The sequence below is a fragment of the Acartia tonsa genome, chromosome 14 (genome assembly GCF_053477335.1).
Source record: "Acartia tonsa isolate MP-2025a chromosome 14, ASM5347733v1, whole genome shotgun sequence".
Classification (NCBI taxonomy): domain Eukaryota; kingdom Metazoa; phylum Arthropoda; class Copepoda; order Calanoida; family Acartiidae; genus Acartia; species Acartia tonsa.
The window spans coordinates 25,935,518-25,956,622 of NC_137273.1; the positions used below are offsets into that span (position 1 = coordinate 25,935,518).

Here is a 21,105-nt window from a genome sequence, read left to right on the forward strand (position 1 = left end):
AATTAGAAGGTCAGCAATAAAAAAAAATAAAATGCCTGTGTATTTTGTTGTCAAATTGATAATAAGCATTATGGTACCCACAGGATTTGTTTGTGTTAGAATCTTAAAACGGGACATTAAAATATCTTTAAAGAAATAGCTACTTAAATTAGAGGAATACTATAAAGCTTTCTTAAAACATTACAAAATTTTATATGTAGCCCTTTTATTATATGGCCTTTTAGGGTATCTTTCGCAGAGTCTGACATGAACAAATCCATGGGTACATTATTAAGCATGCTAAGTTTTGTAAACTTAATGGTCATCGATAGTTGACATTAATCGTTTGTATATTTTGTTTCTTTATAATTTTGATAATAGAACTAAAATCGGATCTACTACAGTTGATGATAAACGTTGCTTGAATAGAACCATTTATTTGAAAATTAACTTGATAGGACAATAGCCGTCAAATTGCTGCAAACACATGTTTTGAACGAATATAGGAAGGCCAAATAATAAGAAATGTCAAATAATGCATAGCAAACGCGTAGCAAACTTGCGGAAAAACGGTTTGTGTAAGAAAATTATTGAGTTATTCCATATTATTTTTGACTTCTTAAATTCATTTAGCTATTTGTAGTAAGGGTCCTATTTTAGCAACATTACACTGTAACATTAGATCCAAAAATTGAATGATCAGTTTTCCTTTACAAAATTACATTAAGTTAAAAAGATATACAATCTAATTCATATTGTTAAAAAAGTCTAAAAATAATACATAAATGCACGTTTGTGAATGGATGTGAGGTATAATTTAAAGGAAAAATATAATTTTGTATAGGATTTGAAAATAAATTATATATATGAGGCATAAACAGGTTATCTCGCCGGCCTTTATCGGTTTTAAAAAATCTTTTTTTTTCTAAATTTTGTAACCAAGTGATTCAACTACAGCTTTCATATCTTTTTCTTTCGCTTTATCAATGATTTTTTTACTCATATCTTTCTTTACTCATTTTAATTTCACCAATATTAAATGATCCATTTTGATTAAAAATCGCTTACTGTCGGTAAAAAACTACCTATTGTCACATTGTACAAAAGATTAACTGTCAACTATTGTTCATCAAATTATTTGCATGCCTTAGTTTTTCGTTACGGGTAACATAGGAAGTGTAAACTTATGCTGTTCGCCTGCCCGTTTGGCGATAAGAACTTTTTAACGTGGATGGAAAAATACCTTAGTTCTACATAATAAACTGAAATTATTTTTCTAAATTTGATTTTAATATTAACTATAATCCCTTTTGTTAGGTATTAGAGTAAATTTTATTCTATTTACAATTCTATTGTAATCATTCTTCATTGTATTAACTAGCGGCTACGCCTCTAGAGGCCTATAGAGACACTTGAAGTGGGAGTGGTCGAACCCCCCAAGCCCACTTTCAATTTTAGTTTTAAAAGAAAAAAAGTAAATTTTTGGGGGGATATATTTTTTTGAGGCGATTTCACTTGGGAACCCTCCCTCAAAATACTTATAAACCTAGCAAGGATAATAATAAACTTAAAACACAACGACATTCTTATACACTAAAACATCTACTAAATTTTATTATAACATATTACTTGACTTAAAATTATACCAATTAAAAATTAAAAATAAGAGACAAAAATTATTTGTATAAATTTAGCTGTTCAATCTAATATTTTTAAAAAGTTACTTTGATTTGCATTTTTATTCTAAAGAAAATCTTATATTATCTTAAAATTTTATCTGTTACATACTTTTATAATTAAAATAACTTTTATATAATTCTTTCTGCTTTTCATTAATATTGAATTCAAATTTTATATTATGTTTATTACTGTATGACATTTTACTTTTTTAGCATCTTCTATTTTTAATATCTTTTTAAAAATTTGTAAATAATTCATTTCAACTTAATTCTTTTATATGTTCAATATATGGGATGGTTTAAAGCATCAACAAGATGTTATGGTTAAATTCCTATCTACGGCCTTGTGTCAGGTTTAATTCATTATGGTATATAAAAATAGGACATCTGCCATACTTAGGCAAGTCTTTGTTATCAATTAGTATACCTGTCAAAATTATTGGCATTATATCAATATGCAATTTCAATCAGGGATCTAAAGGGATAAGACAATTGGCCAATAAATTGATGTACAACCCCAATGTTAATACCCCTTCTGTAGATTACAATAAGTGGTTGAAACGTTTGGACAATTAACTTAAAAAACCAACGAATCAAAATTTATTAAAAAAACCCCAAGGTTGTTAAGTCAACGAAAAAGAAAACGCTATTATAAAACTTTGGAGACTAGGGTAATAAAAAGCCCATTGTCCCCTCTCTCTCTCTGAATTTCAAGGGTTAATGTCGACTATATAGCTCAAATATAAACTAAAAATGATTGTGGCTGACATAATATCGAGATGCTATTTTTAACAATATTTACTTCGGCAATAAGCTTTGTGAAAAGGTGTCCTTAGCTGACATAATAACGACAAATTAAAAGCATTATCACTTCATAATTATGATTACATCACAACGGCTACTAAATATTATGACAGGGTAATATAGGGTTTAGAATGCGGTTTTGAAACTGTTAAAAAATATGAGATTTCCTAAAAAAATTAAATGAAAAGATTAATGTATGTAAAACTGTATTTTTATCTAAAAAAAAAGATAATGAACAAATATTAAAATTGTATGATCGTTTAACTGTATTGTGTATTACTATTTTTCTGTAAAAAAGGTAAACGTAATATGGTAAAGTAATGAGAAATGTAAAAAGTATTTATAAATCCCTATCTTAATTCATATTACTACCCCCACCCCAGACCCTTTCTAAAATAAATAAGGACGGTATCATTTAGATTTAAACATTGAGAGATTTAAAGAAAGAATGGAGAGAGAGAGAAAATATCTCTAAATCTCATTAGTTTATTACTAGTGACAGGCATACACGAACAATTAAAAAGTAGCGTCGGTATTACAAAAAAAGTTTTAGTACAAAAAAGTTAAGTATTTCTGGTTAAATTTTACAAAAGTGAAAACGGCAAAAGGTAAAGCGTGAATGCCTAAAGATGCGACAGAAAATTTTTAAAAAAATACATATCATTAGTAATAAAATCTATGAAATTTCAGCGGATGGTAGCAGCCTGGTTGCTGATACTAATACAAATAAATCAGGTACCTATCTATATAAATATTAGAAGCAAAGCTACTCTATATGTCACCTAATCTGTATGTTATTGTTACTATTCTTTCTTTATTTCTCTTTTATCTTATAGATTTCAAAAACTTATATTCTATTGAAATTAATCTTTCTGGGAACACAGTAATAGTGTCTGACTGATTATGACGTAACAAAAAAAATTAGCCAATGAGAGGCCACTATAAATTTTACCATTGGTCAATAACGGCCTCTCATTGGCTATTTTTTTTTGTTATGTCATAATCAGTCAAACACTATTACTGTGTTCCTTTCTGGTATAAAAGTGGTTTCCTTCAACGTGCCGAGTCAACCACAGAAAATTCTAACTTCCTGTTATTTTAGAATAAATTAAAAATAGAGGAGGTGAAGGAGGTGTAGTTTTTCGTGAGTTTGTAATTTACCTTAGGCTTGGTTAGGTTATGTTATGTAGGGTACAGGATAGTCCAAAAGGGTTAGTGCACCGCAGGTATATGCCCCACAGGGTTAGTTCCACCTGTAAGGGTTGGGTCTTTAGAAAAGACCCATATTTTTAATTTATTTTGAAAAATTAGGGGAATTTGGATGCTGTGAGTATTGGTGCAAAAAATATGACGTAACAAAAAAAAATAGCCAATGAGAGGCCACTATAAATTTTACCATTGGTCAATAACGGCCTCTCATTGGCTAATTTTTTTTGTTACGTCATATTTTTTGCACCAATACACACAGCATCGGGAATTTGGTTTTATTGCTTGCTTTGAGAGAAAGTACTAGAAGAAAGTACTACCTATAGGTTTACATTATGTCCAAGCTACTAAGTATATCTAAGCTTCGTACTTAGGGAAACTGTTTCCAAGCTATACCGTACTACTGCATAGGGCATTAAAAGCCATAAATAAACCTTACAAAGAATACATACTTTGATATCTTACATAACTCTTCTCAAAATATTTATATTTACTTAAAATCTTATTTTGTCATGTTACTGTCACCTTTAAATTTACTTACATATTGCATGTGAAATGTAGTTTTCATTTTTGACAGATTTTTAAGTGAAAAGTTTCCTGTATTTTTGAATAGGCCAGAAAATAGCCCCCTTAAAAAAACCTTTAAAAAATGCATAGAAATTTTTTTCTCAGTCTTTTAAATGATGACTATTGCTTCACCCCTAGCAAGTAAATTCTCTGTATTCGAAAGGCGTGGGGGGGATTAGAAAATTAGCCTAAAACCTAATTTAGACTGAAAGTGGGTTATAGAATAGCCCCAAAACATCCTAAAATGATGGGAATGTTCGTTAAAAGATTCTTTTAAATGAAGACCTCACTCGGTTCACAAATTGGCGAGATCTTAATGAACAAACAATAACATAAATATCTATATTTTTAACAAAGAGTTACACATAAAATTTGACAAAATACCTTCTAGAACAGCTTGTTAAAACTCGATATTTTGTTTTTTTTATGGATTAAATGCTAATGTGCTATACTCTGCGAATTGTAACAGGCTCAACTATTTTAAAATGTAAATACATCAATTGTACCATTCGAGGCCAAAACATTTGCTAATATAAATAATTTATCTCTGATATTTAAGACAGACAAAAATTTCAAAAAGTTTTAACATTCAAATCGAATTTTTATCTTTCTAAGATGTTTCGCATATGCCTTTTTCTTTTTATACTTTCTGTTGTGTTCAACTAGACTCTAGTAAAAAAGATTGGTCAGTAATTTTCTTAATAAAAAAAAAATTTATTGATTTTTTTACTCGGATGCCTTTCTTGAAAAATAATCTAAAATCAGCCCTGGACCAAAATAGAATTATCTGAAAATCCTAGAAGGAGCAGCCTATCGTTTTTTCAGATCCACAGACACACTCACTTAGTAAATAGAATGGACAAAAGAGTAAAAGCTAAATGAAATATTTTAAATATTTGATCTATGCCTGTTTACTTCTTATAGATCATTTGTCAAATAATCCAAACATATAAAATATATTCAGATCATGATAGAGAACACTTAAAATTTAAAAAAAGGTGGTAGGAAGTCTTCTATGCTTATCCTTTGCGGGCAACCCTAACTCAGCGAATTTAAATCAAATTCCTTAACCATGAGGTTATATAACTAAACCTAACCTGACCTGAAATAATAAACAAGCTAACAAAAACTACCCTCCCTCCACTACTAATTTTTAAAATAAGGGGGTAGGTAAGGGGGGGTAAGCAGTGCCAAATATAACTAGACTAGTTAAAGACCTAAATCTTAAGAGATAAGACATAGGTCGATAAATGAAAAAAAATGATAAAGAGTACGAATGAATCTGTGTATATCTTACATTTAGTAAAGTGCTTGTTTGGTTATCAATATATCAAACACTTTAATATCCTAGGAAAATGTTATTAATGTATATTCTTTAGTATCAAGATATTTTATTTCTACATCTTTTCCGATGAAAATATAGTTGAAACTTTGTTGACGTCTTTGGTCATGATGCGATTTAACTTTTAATAGTCTCACTCTATATCTTTGAATTATTGATTTTTATATTCTTTGGTAGAGTGCGATCTTCCATGCAATAGATGAATAAGAATAGATGCATATTAAACGACGTCACCGAAACTGTCCCAATTTTGTATAACTTTTGCGGAACACGACTCCAGTTACGTCATATTTTTCTTTCACCGAAAAAGGGAAGGGGGAAAGAAAAAAAGGGAAGGGGGGAAGAAAAAAGAGATGGGAGAAAAGGCGTTTTCCCCATCTCTTTTGAAGAGATTTTCTTCCCCCCTTCCCTTTTTCGGGAAAGAAAAATATGACGTCACTGGAGTCGTGTTCCTCAAAATTAATACAAATTCGGGACAGTTTTTATTGTGTCTCAATATATCAAACACTTTAATATCCCAGGAAAATGTTATTAATGTATATTCTTTAGTATCAAGATATTTTATTTCTACATCTTTTCCGATGAAAATATAGTTGAAACTTTGTTGACGTCTTTTGTCATGACGCGATTTAACTTTTAATAGTCTCACTCTATATCTTTGAATTATTAATTTGTATATTCTTTGGCAAAATGCGATCTTCCATGCAATAGATGAATAAGAATAGATGCATATTAAACAATTCCACTATGTTTTAAATGGATTGACATTTTCCAGCACAATGAAAATATACTTCATTAAAATTTATTGTTAGGCTGACATCTAAAGTTTAAAGATGCTTTTTGTAAAATAAAAAAGAGAATTTAAGAAAAAGTTAAAATTAGTAAAAATAAATTTTTTTCGATACATATATTTCATTAAACTAGATAACTTGCATTTTTGTACAATATTTTACATTGTTGAGGTATCTCTTTTTCAGTCCATCTACATATTATTGTGATTTTTTATGAAAAGTTCTTTTAAGGAAGGGGGGTTGCGTTGGTTCCAAAATACTCCTGAATGAAAGCACCGGTTACCCTCCTTTCTCTTGTAATTGATGTGGCTATCAGTATTCAGTCAGAGATAAAGGAATATACTTTTTTCTTCCTCTCAATTTTGCTTGTATAAAATTCTGCCTTTGGTTGTTTGTAAATATTGACAAATTTTGAGGAACGATCGAGGAAAATTTTTGAAGCTTTTTATAGTGCCTATAAAAATACAATATAAAATACCAATGATAGGCCAATACACTGACTAAATTACCAATAGCAGGCCAGTGTACATTTTAATTGACCAATGGTAGGTCAATATGACATCATTTTATAGGCACTATAAAAAGCTTAATAAATTTTACCCAAACTATTTTCTCGTAGCCCAAAAACTGAGCTTACAATTTTCTATTTAGAGAAGGATTAATTTATCTTCTATTGTTTTCTTCCTAATAAACAAAAAATATTTTCGAAAACAAATAGAACATACAAATTTTCATTGCATTAATCAGTGAACAACTCTCCCTTTCCCCTGTATGTACATGTATATATTGAAGAAAAGACACACAATAGAATTCTTGCAGATTGACAGATTACAGCCACTTATAAGCATCTTATTCTATACTGTACAAAAATAAAAAGGATGACAATATCCAAGAAATGAATTATTTTAAAATTAATAATCACAAACACGCTTAAAAGAAGAATTATTGTTTCATATGGTTGCTTGAGAATAAAAATCTTGATTTAAAAAAAGTTAAATCTGAGTTTTATAAAGAATTTTAAGGGATAAGACAATGGACGATACTTTGATTTAAACTACAGAACCCAAAATGTTTGAGATATATAAATAAAATAATGTAGTTATAAAACTTTATATACAAATGAAATTTACAGTCCAATTTCCCGTCCACCGCGGATTTTAACTAACATATAATTTAAAGTCAGTTAAAAAATAGCTGATTCATTCCCTTATAAGCAAAAAATATGTATTTAAAAATCAGCCAAACAAAATACCAAGAACATTTAACTCCTTCTCCCCCCAACCCCGCATAAAAATTATATTTGACAAAAGTTCCCCGCGGATTTACAGTTAATAATGACAATATACTTGCAAGATAAACATTTCTTTTCATCTTTAGTCAGAGCATAAGATGTTTTTTTCTGACCAGCAAAAAAAAAGAAACAAGGATAACAACATCCATAAGTAGCGAAGCAATAAATCAATGTTTTTTTAACGTTAATATTTTGTGGCAAGACTGACAGACCGACGAACAAAGTAATTTACATACTGGATGCTCATTGCTTTAGGGAACAATCACAAATCTTGAATAGCAGCTAAAAATCATATTTTCCCCATAACGTTACGGACTGATAGACAAAGTGAATTATAGAGTAGCTTTGCTATTAACAAGAACAAATATGTTTGTAACAAAAAAAATATTAATTTTGCTATATTTGTTGTCATTAATTAGAATTGGTTGAATAATCTTCCCTTGATCTTTCCCTGTAAATATTTTCTATTTCCTATTGTCTCTGTATTATAAAATGTATGATGGTATTCATTCTATCTTCATATCTCAGTCAGCATATTTGTCTATCTTTATCCAAAAAAAATAAGGATGACAACATCTAAAAAAGCGAAGCTTTAAAATAAGACGTTAGGACATTAACACGAACCATGACACTTGTAACTGCATAAGCATAATATTGATTAAAACTGCCGTGAACCCCTATATTTTATTTCTACTGTAGGATAAATCGATATTTAAGTATTTTTGTAGTTAGCTCTCCTGACCGTCAAAGAGCCTGATATCCTGAAATTTAGTTTTAAAAACAAAAGAGAGAAGGAAAGGAATTATACAATTAAGAAGCACACAAAAGAAGGGCTACCAACCATTTGATAACACTTACTTTGTCTGCAATAATTAGTTCAATAATTTTATGGCCATTTTATTTCACCTACCAGTATTGCTAAATTTTTGGATATAACCTTTAAAATGACAGTTTATATATATTAACATTAAAATTATGTGAACCTTTATTGCTGCGTTTCTTATGAACATTATTGTCTTTGTTACTATGAAATCATCTGTACCATTAAAAAATAAATTAATTGATTTTTTAAAAGCGAAGCTTTTCTATAATTAGGGTCTGTCCGTACGTCCGTCCGTCCCTCCGAGACATATAGCTTTATTCGTTAATTAAGGCATGTTAGAATAGGTCTATCAATTTAAATTTTTTGCATTGTGATTCCTGTAGTAGTTAGGTACGATTTAAAAAGGGTAGCAACTCTATAATCATTACCAGAATGTCCGTACGTCCATTGTAAACGTGTTGATTTTTTACTTTTTTACAACAAATTTTTGTGTAATCTAATTATCCGATTGATATGATTTTTGGTATTCCGATTCCTGGAACAACAAAGTACAATATTATGAGCGAAGCAACTCTATAATCAAGTCCTAAAAATGTAAGTATGTCCATAAACATTATTCTGAATCAATCAGTTTTTCAACAAATTTACTTACAATTTTGCTCCAACTCTTATACATTTATATTCTGATTATTCAGTTCTGACACTATACAAGTGTAAATGTCAAATTGTTATACCTTTTCAGAGCTTTGCTTTTATGGATGTTGTCATATTTCTTTTATTTTAGAAAAGCAGAGCCGGGGAAGGATAGTTACAATAATCAATTCTAAGGAATAATCATAATCTATTACAATATATATCCATCGCATCGCGGTTCATAGACAATTTTCCGCGGAGCTGACGAGATTTTTTTGTTTGTTAGCTCAAAATGTGTATCAGTAGAGGTCAGAGCCAGTTTTGATCCAGCGGTTATTAACCCTTAACGGTCGGGGGGGGGGCGTTGAACGCCCCCCCATCCGGTTTTTTCTATCTCATTTTCTGTGTGTGAAAGATAAAGAGCCCAAACTGCTTGACTTTTTAAGTATGGGTATGACACATAACTGAGAGTTGAAATTTTTTGAATATCTCCATCCTGGCGGGCACAGGATGCCAGCAAACCTGGCAGGGTCATCCAGGTAAAGAGCAAAAATATATTTTTGACTAAAACAAAGCATTTTATCATACCAAAATACTAAAAAATCCTCTAGTAGTACATCCTTATATGAAATACAGGTGTTCAAGTCACTTTCAGGTTCCAGGTATGATCCTGCAGGTCCTGATCCTCCAGGTCTCCAGAAATCTTTAAAAGGCTCCTGTGGCCGCAATTTTTGACTTAGAGACTTCAAATTTTAAACTTAAGCTTTTCTTACACGTCTACATAACATATTAAAATTTCATGAAGATCCGCCGCCGTTTTCCCGCCGACCGCCGACTGCGGCGGCTGGCAGCTGCCAAGTACAGCTGCGGCCGCTGAAATTTATATTTTGATATTTCTAATGTAAAATTTACATAAAAATAAACATTTTCTGGAAAAAAATTTTCTTCTAGCTTCAAAAATAAGAAAATTACAGCTGTTTGAAATTTTTAAGTAAAAAAAGACCTGAAAACAAAGGTTGTTAAATAAAAGGGTGAAGGAAGCGAAAATTTACTTAGACTTATAAAAGGTCGGAAATTCATTATCAAACAGGGGACTTGCACAAAAAAATTTAGCCCTCTAGCTCTAATAGGAACTGAGATAATAAGGGGGGGCGTTGAACGCCCCCCCCCCCGACTGATTAAGGTGCGGCAAGGGGCCCGACTGTAAAGGGTTAATCGGTTTCGAAGCCATTCGGGAAATATATATACTTTTAATGTAAATTAGGATAGTAGCAATTTGATGCGTAATTTATGTTAGTTAGACTTTGACAAAGTGTTTGGTATGCTAATACAAGACAAAACTTTCTTTTAGAATTAACAAGAAAGAAATTGTCCCAAGATTTGACATAGTAGTAGTCACCTTAAGCACTATTATTATATTTTATGATTATTTGAAACTAGTATGAGACAATGCCATTGGGTTTAAATCAAGACATTGAAGACATATTTCTATAATTTATTAGTTTTACAGGTATTATTATATACTTTAAAAATATTTGCTTTTTTATCTGATCTTTTTATTTATTTCATTATTTTTTTGTGGGGGGGGGGTGGGTTGGTAAGATTATGATTTGAAAGTCCCCCCCCCCCCTTTCCTTTGACGTCCTTGGTTGGATGTAAATTATTACTAATATACAACATGAATTGTTATCATCGCGAATAATAAAATTACCTTTTCTGTTAAAGAATTATATGTGATAAAATAAGGACATTAAAAGTCACTAAAGTTTTCAAATCAACGAATGAGAAAAATGCTTATAAAACTTGTTATCTATAATAATTTACCTTCAATTATCCCCGTCTTACTCAAAGGTCTGGCTTTATGTTATTAAAACTCAAATAAGTAACTTAACATTTTTTGTTTGTTTAGGTTCTAAATCTCATTCCAAACGGCTGTGATGTTTAATTTTGATGTATTTACTGGTAGGTTATTTTTTTTGTAGCCTAGCTAATCTATAACTAGGATATTCATTTTTGATATAATTAGTATATTTCAAATAAAAGATTGAAAAACAAACAGAATTTTTGGTAAATGTTAAATATTTTTCAAAATTTTAATGGAATGTTTGTCTTATTAAGACAATTTTTATTTGCTTACTTAACAAAGTCAAACGGACAAACCAATATCTAAAAAGTAATAAAAAATGTTAACAATTCAGATCATTAAGACATTATTCTTTTTCAGGTCTTTAATAGTGCTAGATAATCCGAGTGAAATTATGTTTTGTGTATTAAATAATCCTTAAAAAATTATTGTGAATTATAGGTGCTTCCCGCAAAGTGACTAACGAGCACATAAACCCTCCCATAAACCCACGGAAAGTGTCATTTGTGAAGCCATAAAAATACTTCTAAAAAGAAAGGATGAGAGTAGAAGTGGGAAAGGAAACCCTTAAAAAAGTGATTGGTTTAGACGTATTTTTATGACGTTACACATGACACTTTCGTATTTCTTTAATTAAATCTTAGCTCGACACGGCACTTTAGGGGAAACCGCCATATTTAATAAACGGGATTAAATCTGAAATACTAAAGAATAACTTTGAGCAAAGACCGAATAATTTTAAAAACAAATTGAGCTAAACATATATGCTTAGTTTGTTAATAAATGCATCTTAAATATTAAATCCTATCAATAATCTAAAATAGCATTTTAAAAAAATTATAATACTATTTCAAAACATTAAATGACAAAATATTTCGACCTTTGTTTGAAGGGGTTTCTTTGTGTTTCAGACTAGATCTTTTTAATGTATTATGTCAGATGTACTGTAATTTGCCATGTATAATTATGTAAAAGAAAAGCAGGAATATTGTTAAAAATCAGTGCTCGGCAGCCACAAATAATTTTATAAAGTGCAGCTGCTGAGCCCTGATGGTATAGTACCCCAAAATAAAATATATTTTTATCCCACCTTGACATGCTTTTTGATTTTCAAAGTAATTTTATCTAATTACTCCTAGCATTTATGTAAAATTTTAAAAGAATCTTCCATAAGACTCATTACATGTCAAATAGAAAAGAAAAAAACTTTTTGTTTTGAGTCAAAACTAAATCCTAAATAAAAAAAAAATTACCCTTGTATGTATAATGTTCTAAAATACTTAGCTCCCTCCCTCTATTGTATAATTTTTAAAAAGATTATTTTTAGTTTTTGGTAGTTATGCATCTGCCTTTAAGTAAACTTTAATTATCAAAACTGTTTTTTATTAATCAATTTTCGACTGTGAAGTACAGCTTTATTCAACTTTCTTACTTTTTCAATGTAATGAGGCTGGACAGCCGCCGCGTGTTAACAAGCCTTTGATTTCCTGAACGAAAGTATGCTTGGCTGCTGAGACCCTTTCCAAAATTGTAAATTTATATAAAAATCTTTTAGTTTTTAGTTTAAAAACAAATTTAAGGTGCTTTTTCTCAAAGTGCTTAATTAGCACTACGCATAACCCTGCGTTGCCACATCCCTACGAGGCTTACAAGTACTCGTATTTTTTTTTTTGTTTTTTTTAATTAGAAGGGGAGTGGGTCTGTAATTGACAAGGAACTTTAATGGAAAGACGCCCAACTTTACTGTAATCAGACGCTTGCGTCTCTTATTTTTCTTTAAACAAGGATGACAACATCCATAAAAGCGAAGCACTGGAACGGTAGACATTAATACTTGTATAGTGTCTAAACTGAATAATCAGAATATAAAAGTATAAGTCGAAGCAAAATAACAAGTAAATTTATTGAAAAACTGCTTGATGCAGGATAATTTTTATCGACATACTTACATTTTTAGGACTTGATTATATAGTTGCTTCGCTTATAATATTGTTTTTAGTTGTCCCAGGAATCAATATACCAAAAATCAGATCAAACGGATAATTAGATCACATAAAAATTTGTTGTTAAAAAAGTAGAAAAATCAACATGTTTAAAATGGACATACGGACATTCTGGTAATGATTATAGAGTTGCTACGCTTTCTAAATCGTACCTAACTACTACAGGAATAATCATGCAAAGTTTGAAATCGATAGGACAATTCTAACATGTTTAAATTAACGAATAAAAGCTATCTATCTCGGACGGACGTACGGACGGACCGACCCTAATTATAGAAAAGCTTCGCTTTTAATAAATTATAGAAAAGCTTCGCTTTTAATAAAAGTATTTATATAAGTATTGTAAAATGAATAACCTCAATAAACATTTTTGTTAAAATATCGAAAAATACTTTTGCTCAAATTTTAATTTAAAATGTTCTGTTGTGTTCTTTTATAAATGTATGTAATTGTATATTGTAATCTTATTTTTGTTAAAAAGTAAAATATATTAAGCTGCTTTATATCCAATAAAACCATTCATGTTTAGCATATCACAAATAATTTCTGCCAAGAAGCGCAGCTACTCTACAACTCTTTCCAAGAACAAATACTTTGATATTATAAAATTGCATTTAGGGCTGGTTCAATCGTCCGTAATGGATGGCATTTATCGTTATTTTAGGCATGCTTGAATTGATAATTTCAAACTTTGCATGATGATTCTGTAACAGTTACTAGAAACAAGGATGACAACATCCATTAAAGCGAAGCACTGAAACGGTAGGACAAACGGACATTAACGCTTGTATAGTGTCTGAACTGAATAATCAGAATATAAAAGTATAAGAGTATAAGTTGTAAGTAAATTTGTTGAAAAACTGCTTGATATAGGATAATGTTTAAGGACATACTTACATTTTTAGGATTTGATTATAGAGTTGCTTCGCTTATAATATTGTTCTTTGTTGTCTCCGGAATTAATATACCAAAAATCAGATCAAACGGATAAATAGTTCACTAAAAATTTGTTGTTTAAAAAGTAGAAAAATCAACATGTTTAAAATGGACGTATGGACATTCTGGTAATGATTATAGAGTTGCTACGCTTTCTAAATCGTACCTAACTACTACAGGAATCATCATGCAAAGTTTGAAATCGATAGGACAATTCTAACATGCCTAAATTAACGAATAAAAGCTATCTATCTCGGACGGACGGACGGACCGACCCTAATTATAGAAAAGCTTCGCTTTTAAAAAGGGTATCATCGCTTGATTTTACTAGATTTTTGTTTTATCGGTTCCTAAGACAATTTGACTAAATTTTATAATCGACGTAACTAAAATTAAGTCTTAAAACGTAATCATGTCCATATTGATTAACCTGTAATTAACAAGATTTGGAATGTTTTTTATTTGGAATTTTTGTCCAGACTTCTAAATAATGATGATGATATTTAATGCGTTGATGCTCTACATTTTATTAGGTTTGTTTGTCTGACCACCAGTCTTTGCTACTATTGGACATATTCATCCTCCCTTATTTCTGTAAAAATGTTATATTAAAATCTATGTATATTAAATAAACCTGTAAGTTATTGTATATTTAATTCTTTATAAATATAATAATATTATTCTATCTAAATTTTTATTTATTTTCATCATAATGTCGAGAATAGAATAAATTCTTTAAAAATATTCATTTTCTAGCTATCTATAATACAAAGTAGCTTGATGTCTGTCTGTCTGTCCGGCTGTCTGTCTGTCCGTCCGTCCGTCCGTCCCTTAAGATCGTGGTAACCACTGAACCGATCGGATTTTACTCTTCAGGGAATATACCTACTGGTCCTGTGGTGGTTTTAGGCTATTTTCTTGGGGCGTGGGACACCCCAACCCCCCCAAAAATAAAAAAAATCCCCCTAATTTTTTTTATTATTCAAGCCTGCCTATCCGCAGCGCACGGCCCCTTAGCCTGCCTAACAGTGTGCACTTGGACCCTTAGCCTATAACCTAACCTAACCTAAAATAAAAGTGCCAAAATAATTTCTGATTATTCATTTTTAATTGAAATTGAATTTGATTTGAACCTGAAAATACGAAAAAGTAAAATTGGTGATTTTTTGATGCTGCTTGCTTCAATTTTCTCAATCAATCAGCTTTATAGTATCAACACATATAATTTGTAATGAAATAAAATCGTTTTATCGTCACGAACGGCGGAAAATCGACGGTCTAAAATTCTCCGTTTTTCAAAATGGTCCTAGAGCATCAAGGAAAAATATGCAGTAGATATATGTACTTATAAAATTAACATTTTCGAACAGTTTTATTGAGCCTCCCCCCCCCCCCTTTGAAATACACCAAACAAACCAACATCAGGAGGTTTTATTGTTGTTGTTATAGCAAAGTACAAGTATACAAAATAGAAAATATATTAATACAAATTTTAATAAAATTGTATAGAAGGTTTAAAATTCAATTTTGAAACTACCAAAATTGTGAAAGTCGGACCAAAAACACAAACAATTGCAAAAATAAACGATGGGAGCTTCTTTTTTGATTCTATTACCCAAAAAACTACTTAAAAGCAGTTGAACCGCCTTTGTTTATTTATACATAATTATGCTCCGGGAATGTTAATATACAGTTTCAGTCGTCTATATTGTATAGGGGCTGACGAAATTATTTTAAAATGTAAACGCGGCTAAAATGCTGCTTAAAAACAGTCCGACAGCAATGGATATTTTTATATTTAATCCTGCGTTCCAATGATGCAAATGTTCCCTCAGACGTTTCATACGGACAGACATGTCGACGGACATTTCGAATTATAGAGTAGCTTCGCTACTAAAAAGAGAATACAATATTATAAGCAATATATCTAAATTTAGAATTACGATTTCATACAAAGTACAATGATTTTTTTTTCTTCATAAGATTGAGAATTGATCAATTACTATCAATAAAATTAACCCTTATATAGTTTTCTAGTTTTATTTATCCACAGATAAAGCCAATGCATCCCACCCCAAAACCTCCACCAAATCCAACTCCAGCACCAGCACTTGCAACCCCTCCAAATATACCTTCATCACCCCCTCCACCCCCACCAGTACCCCCAAACTGAAATGCGCCTTCCGTCATAGGTTATGTTGTTGTAGTTTGTAATTGTTGCTTGATAGCTGATAAATTAGAAAAAAATAAAAGATAATACAAAACATGATTTTAGTCTTGTTAAGATTTTTAGTGGCGAATCTACTGTATAATTTTCTTTGACTCCCCGTCCGTCAGTCAGTACGTATTAAGGGACATGTGATTTAATTAAATTGCCTTTATAGAAAATTAATAGATGATGTAAGGGAGAGGGGGGGGGGGTATTGTTCCCTATACCTAACCCCTGGACCTGTGGGTTTCAGTAAACAACAGGCACTTTTAGGTTATACGCAAAAATGTGTTTACCTCTAAAATGTTGACTCCTGTCTAAAACTGTCTTCAGCAATTCTGTTTTGATGGATCCATTGCCAAGTTTACGTTTCACTCCACCTGTTTCTGTCAAAACGACTGGTGTGGACAGAGTAACTATTACTTCAGGACTAAGACTAAGTCCTAATCCATACTGCGGGTACTGTATCTACGGTTCCAACTGTCTGATTAAAAAGTTGAGAATTTTTAATTCAACAAGGATTGCAACATTCATTAAAGCGAAGCACCGAAATGGTAGGACAAACGGACATTAACACTTGTATAGTGTCATAACTGAATAATCAGAATATAAATGTATAAGAGTCGAAGCAAAATTGTAGGAATTTTTTTTTAAAAACTGCTTTATACAGGATAATGTTTATGAGCATACTTAGGGTTTTAGGAATTGATTATAGAGTTACTTCACTTATAATATTGTACTTTGTTATACCAGGAATCAATAAACCAAAAATCAGATTAATCGGATAATCATATCACATAAAAATTTGTTGTTAAAGAAATGAAAAATCAACATGTTTAATATGACATACGTACATTCTGGTAATGATTATAGAGTTGCTACGCTTTCTAAATCGTACCTAACGACTACAGGAATCACCATTTAAAGTTTGAAATCGATAGGGCAATTCTAACATGCCTAAATTAACGAAAAAAGCTATCCGTTCCGGACGGACGTACGGTGGGTAAAGAAGTGATTATCCCCCTCCTTATAAAAAAATTACTCCTACCTTGGGGATATTTACCCCCCCCCCCTCCCCAAAGCATTTTTGGGGCCCAAAATGAATTATTTCTAAAAAATAATCCCTCGTGTTAAATTTTTGTGTGGGGGGGGGGGGAAGTTTATTACCCCCCTTCCCAAAAAAAATTTGCTAGGGGGGGTAATTTTAACCCCCCCCCCAAAAAAAAAATAAAAAAAAAAGCTTGGACGCCCCTGCTAGCATTGTATTATCCCTTGAGGTTCCTGATAAGTAACCTAAATCTAAAATGGTAAGACTCATGAATGGTAATATAATAACAGCAAATTTTGAAGATTTATTTATACATATGTAATTTTATAAAATCTCCGCCTCCAAAAAAAGATATAATGCGGATTAGATTTATCAAGTCAAACTATAAGTTATTACCATGACAAAATATTAAACAAAAAATATTTTCTACCAAGAATGACAACATTCATAAGTAGCGAAGCACAAATTTAACATGGATGGGAATACGGACAATACCGTACATCTGAATGCTTAACCAGTTCTTAGATAAATCATTCACTTTGATTGGTCGCATTGAATGGTTTGTCTGTACCAAAAGAACTCGCTATCTATGTAGGTCCATGTAGGATTTTTCCATTTTAAGGAAGGGAACCTTTACCCTCCATAAATAAATTGTTAGGTGGAGGAACCCAATCCTTTTAATCTTGTTTATAATTTTTTTTTTCTATATTAAAAATGTTCTGAAAGGATGAGGGAGAAGCCGCTAGTAAATTATGTAAAAGTAGAATTATAAAACACAAACCACAGCTGAAATACATATATACAAAAATACAAATAAAGTTTAAACGAACCTCTGAACTTAATCTTATTCAGTCTCTTCAATAATACCAAGTGCATTTACTAAATTGTACTTTCTTCTAATAAGATTAGAGGCTACGCCCCTCGAGGGCTCTAGGGGCACTTGAGGTGGAACAACTCATTTTTTAGTTGAAAAATAAAAAATAAAAACGACTTTTTTGGGGTAATTTCTTTCTAGGGGCGGTACCCACCCCCAAAATAATTATAAATCTCCACAGGGCCCATGAGGAGCTATATCGGTTCAGCAGTTAGCGAGATCCTTCGGTAAAGACAGGCAGAAACACAGAGATCCTGTTACATTAATATAATTATATATAATCAACATGAAAATTAATTTGAGAAAAAAATGGTGGGTTTATTAGATCCCGAAGTTAAACCCCTAATCTCAATTGTTTTGCATCTTTTTTTTTAGTTTAGAAAGATTGCTTCCTTCTGGAGTGTTATGACTGTAATGTTTTTTTTTATAACAGGGAACAAATAACTCAAAATTGTACTAGTCCTCAAAGTTTTAAAGACACACACTCTCATTCGTTGGCTTTAACACTTTTGGGACTTTTATTTAATATTGATTGAGCTGAAAACTAGCAGTGTCCAAACTTTTCCACAGGTAATTTAGACCTAAAGAAGGAATAATTATGTTAGTACATCAATTAAGTCCAATGTTCTTGTGTAGTGTACATATTAGGTAAATGTGCCCTTCTTAATCTGTCCCTGTCTATAAAAGTTTGGCCTATCTGAAAGATTCCTTAATGCAAATCTAAAAATTTGCACAGCCTTGCTAGTTTTTAATGATATTTTTTTATACTTTTTAAATGCCTAAAAAAATTAAACATAACATCCTCCACCCCCTTACCCCAAACAAAGAAAAACCTTTCCTAAACCCCAACCCTAACTAGGGTTGCAGCCGCTGGTAAAAATTATTTGTTAAAACTGTCCCATCTTAATTTCTCTTAAAAGTCATCGTAACTTTTGCAAAAGATAAAAACTACTTTAATACTTAATTTGGTCAAAAAAAGATTTACTATATGTCTATAATTACAACAATTTTTGTAATTGATCTGTACTTTTACACCAGCTTTTACATAGGCCCTTTAGAGGGGGCAGTAGTTTTATCCCCTCCACATTTAGAAAATAAATTTTTTTGAGGTTGGTGTTAATTTTTCTCTTTCATTCGTTTTGTCTCTTTTTCATCTTATTGTCTCTTTCATTCTTTCTCACTCTCTTTGCTTTCTTTCTTCCCTCTTCTTTTTCTTTATTACTTTTCAATATTTCTTTATCTTTCACTAGCAGCTACGCCTCTAGATACCTCTAGGGGCACATGAGGTGACGGGGGGTTGATTGAGACAACTCATTTTTCATTTAAATATAAAAAGAAAAAGTAAAAAAAATACATTTCTTCTGGATGGGTTTAGGGTTTTTGATTTTAGCTTTGAAAGAAAGATTAATTTTTCTTTTGAGAGTTGGTTCATTTTTTTCGAGAGACTATTTCGCTTGAGACGGACATGTTTGTTCTCCCCATGAACCTTCCAAGCACCTGTAAAGGCTTATTGGTCAGCGAGATCCTTCGGTACAGACAGATAAAAATCCTGTTACTATTACATAAGGATTCTAACTCTTTTTCCATATTTAATTATTTGACATGTTTTATCTCTATGAATGCTGTCTTTCTTGTTCTTTTGTAGGAAAACCATTATTGAATGCTCAATGATGTTAAGACACAAAGCATCTCTTTAAGTTTTCAATCATGTCCTTCCATCTATTTACCTTCCAGTATAATGTAAAATTATTTTATTATTTTGTATTTTTTAAATTTTTCACTTTTTTCTTGATTTTCATTCATTTTCGCATACAAACACATTATATAAGGTTTCAAAATATTATTGCATATATTATTGCAAAACCAAATAAATATTGAGCATTTTTTAAAAACCCGTTTAGTCCATCGGGGCTAATAAAACTGGTTTTAAACTTATCTTTTTTATTTTAATATCCTCGGAAAGCTGTATATGATACAATGTGATAAATAACTACCAAACCGATGAACATTGTGCTTCTTGTTTATATTACTCAATCATATAAATCAAAAAGATGTAATAAATTATGAAATGAATTACAACCTTTTTATCCTTGATTATATTAGAGTTCTTTTGTTTTAATACAAAAGAAAATAAATTAGGGAAATATCTTTTGTAAAACGCTCCCATTCCCATTCTATATTACCTTGAAGAAAAAAACTTGTGCAATCAAAAACTCTACTTTACCTAACCTTTGTTCGTCTGGAAAATAAAGTATTCATCCAAAAATGTAATGATCTTGCATATTGTATATATATTTTTTAGCAAAGTTACTTTATATGTTACCGTATCCTTGTCAATTGGTCTGTCTGTCTATAAGGCTAGGGGTAAAAAATGATTTTCTCAGCATTTATTTAAGATATAAAGCCAATAAGTTTACAACATGTGAGAGTTTACTAACCACTAAACCTATATGCTTTTCATATAAAGTGAAGTTTCTTAATAGTCAAGAGTAGATTTATACCTATTTTTCAGGATGCCTCTATTCTCCCTAAAGAAATTACTCCTAGAAAAAAACTCAACATGTAAATTTTTTTTTTACTCTTAAAAATAACAAAAATGCAAATTGTAGGTAGGGCCGTAAAGAATATAGTTCAATATAGTTAAATTTTTCCAACCTCCTGACTTATAGTGGGTCCTTTTTCTATGGTGTTTATTCATTTCTGCATTTTATTACAACTGTTGCTAATAGTTTAAAATTGGAACAAAAAAAAACTTATGAATAATAGGAGGTGTTTAAGAGACGGACAACCAAAAAAATTCTTTTTAGAACTGGATAGATACATATTTTCTAAAGACCTTGAACAATACTAATCGACCAAAAAGTCCTCAAAAATACCGAGGATTTAAGACTTTGCGGCTGTTTGAGATTTGTGAATAACCCAAAGAAGCCTCCAGCTTCAATATCAAAAAAATAAAGGCAACTTAAAATGACATATAAGTTAAATTTCTGTTAGGAATCGAGTCTACTTGTGTTAGTCTTTCAGCAGTTAGAGCGGTGAATATCATACAGGCTTCC

General features: G+C 30.9%; 2 protein-coding genes across 5 annotated transcripts in view; both read left to right on the forward strand.

The window, feature by feature from the left end:
* The window catches only part of LOC145305381 (uncharacterized), a 29,148-nt gene extending 15,998 nt beyond the window's left edge, over positions 1-13,150 (forward strand). Inside the window, exons 6-10 of the mRNA XM_080146999.1 lie at positions 3,153-3,197; positions 9,267-9,308; positions 10,554-10,625; positions 11,025-11,077; positions 11,340-13,150. Coding sequence (XP_080003125.1) covers positions 3,153-3,197; positions 9,267-9,308; positions 10,554-10,609 — 143 coding nt within the window. The 3' untranslated portion in view covers positions 10,610-10,625; positions 11,025-11,077; positions 11,340-13,150. The remainder of the gene's footprint in view (positions 1-3,152; positions 3,198-9,266; positions 9,309-10,553; positions 10,626-11,024; positions 11,078-11,339) is intronic.
* LOC145305762 (uncharacterized) overlaps positions 1-21,105 on the forward strand; it is a 260,360-nt gene that overhangs the window by 128,414 nt on the left and 110,841 nt on the right. The gene's annotated exons all lie outside the window — the stretch shown is intronic.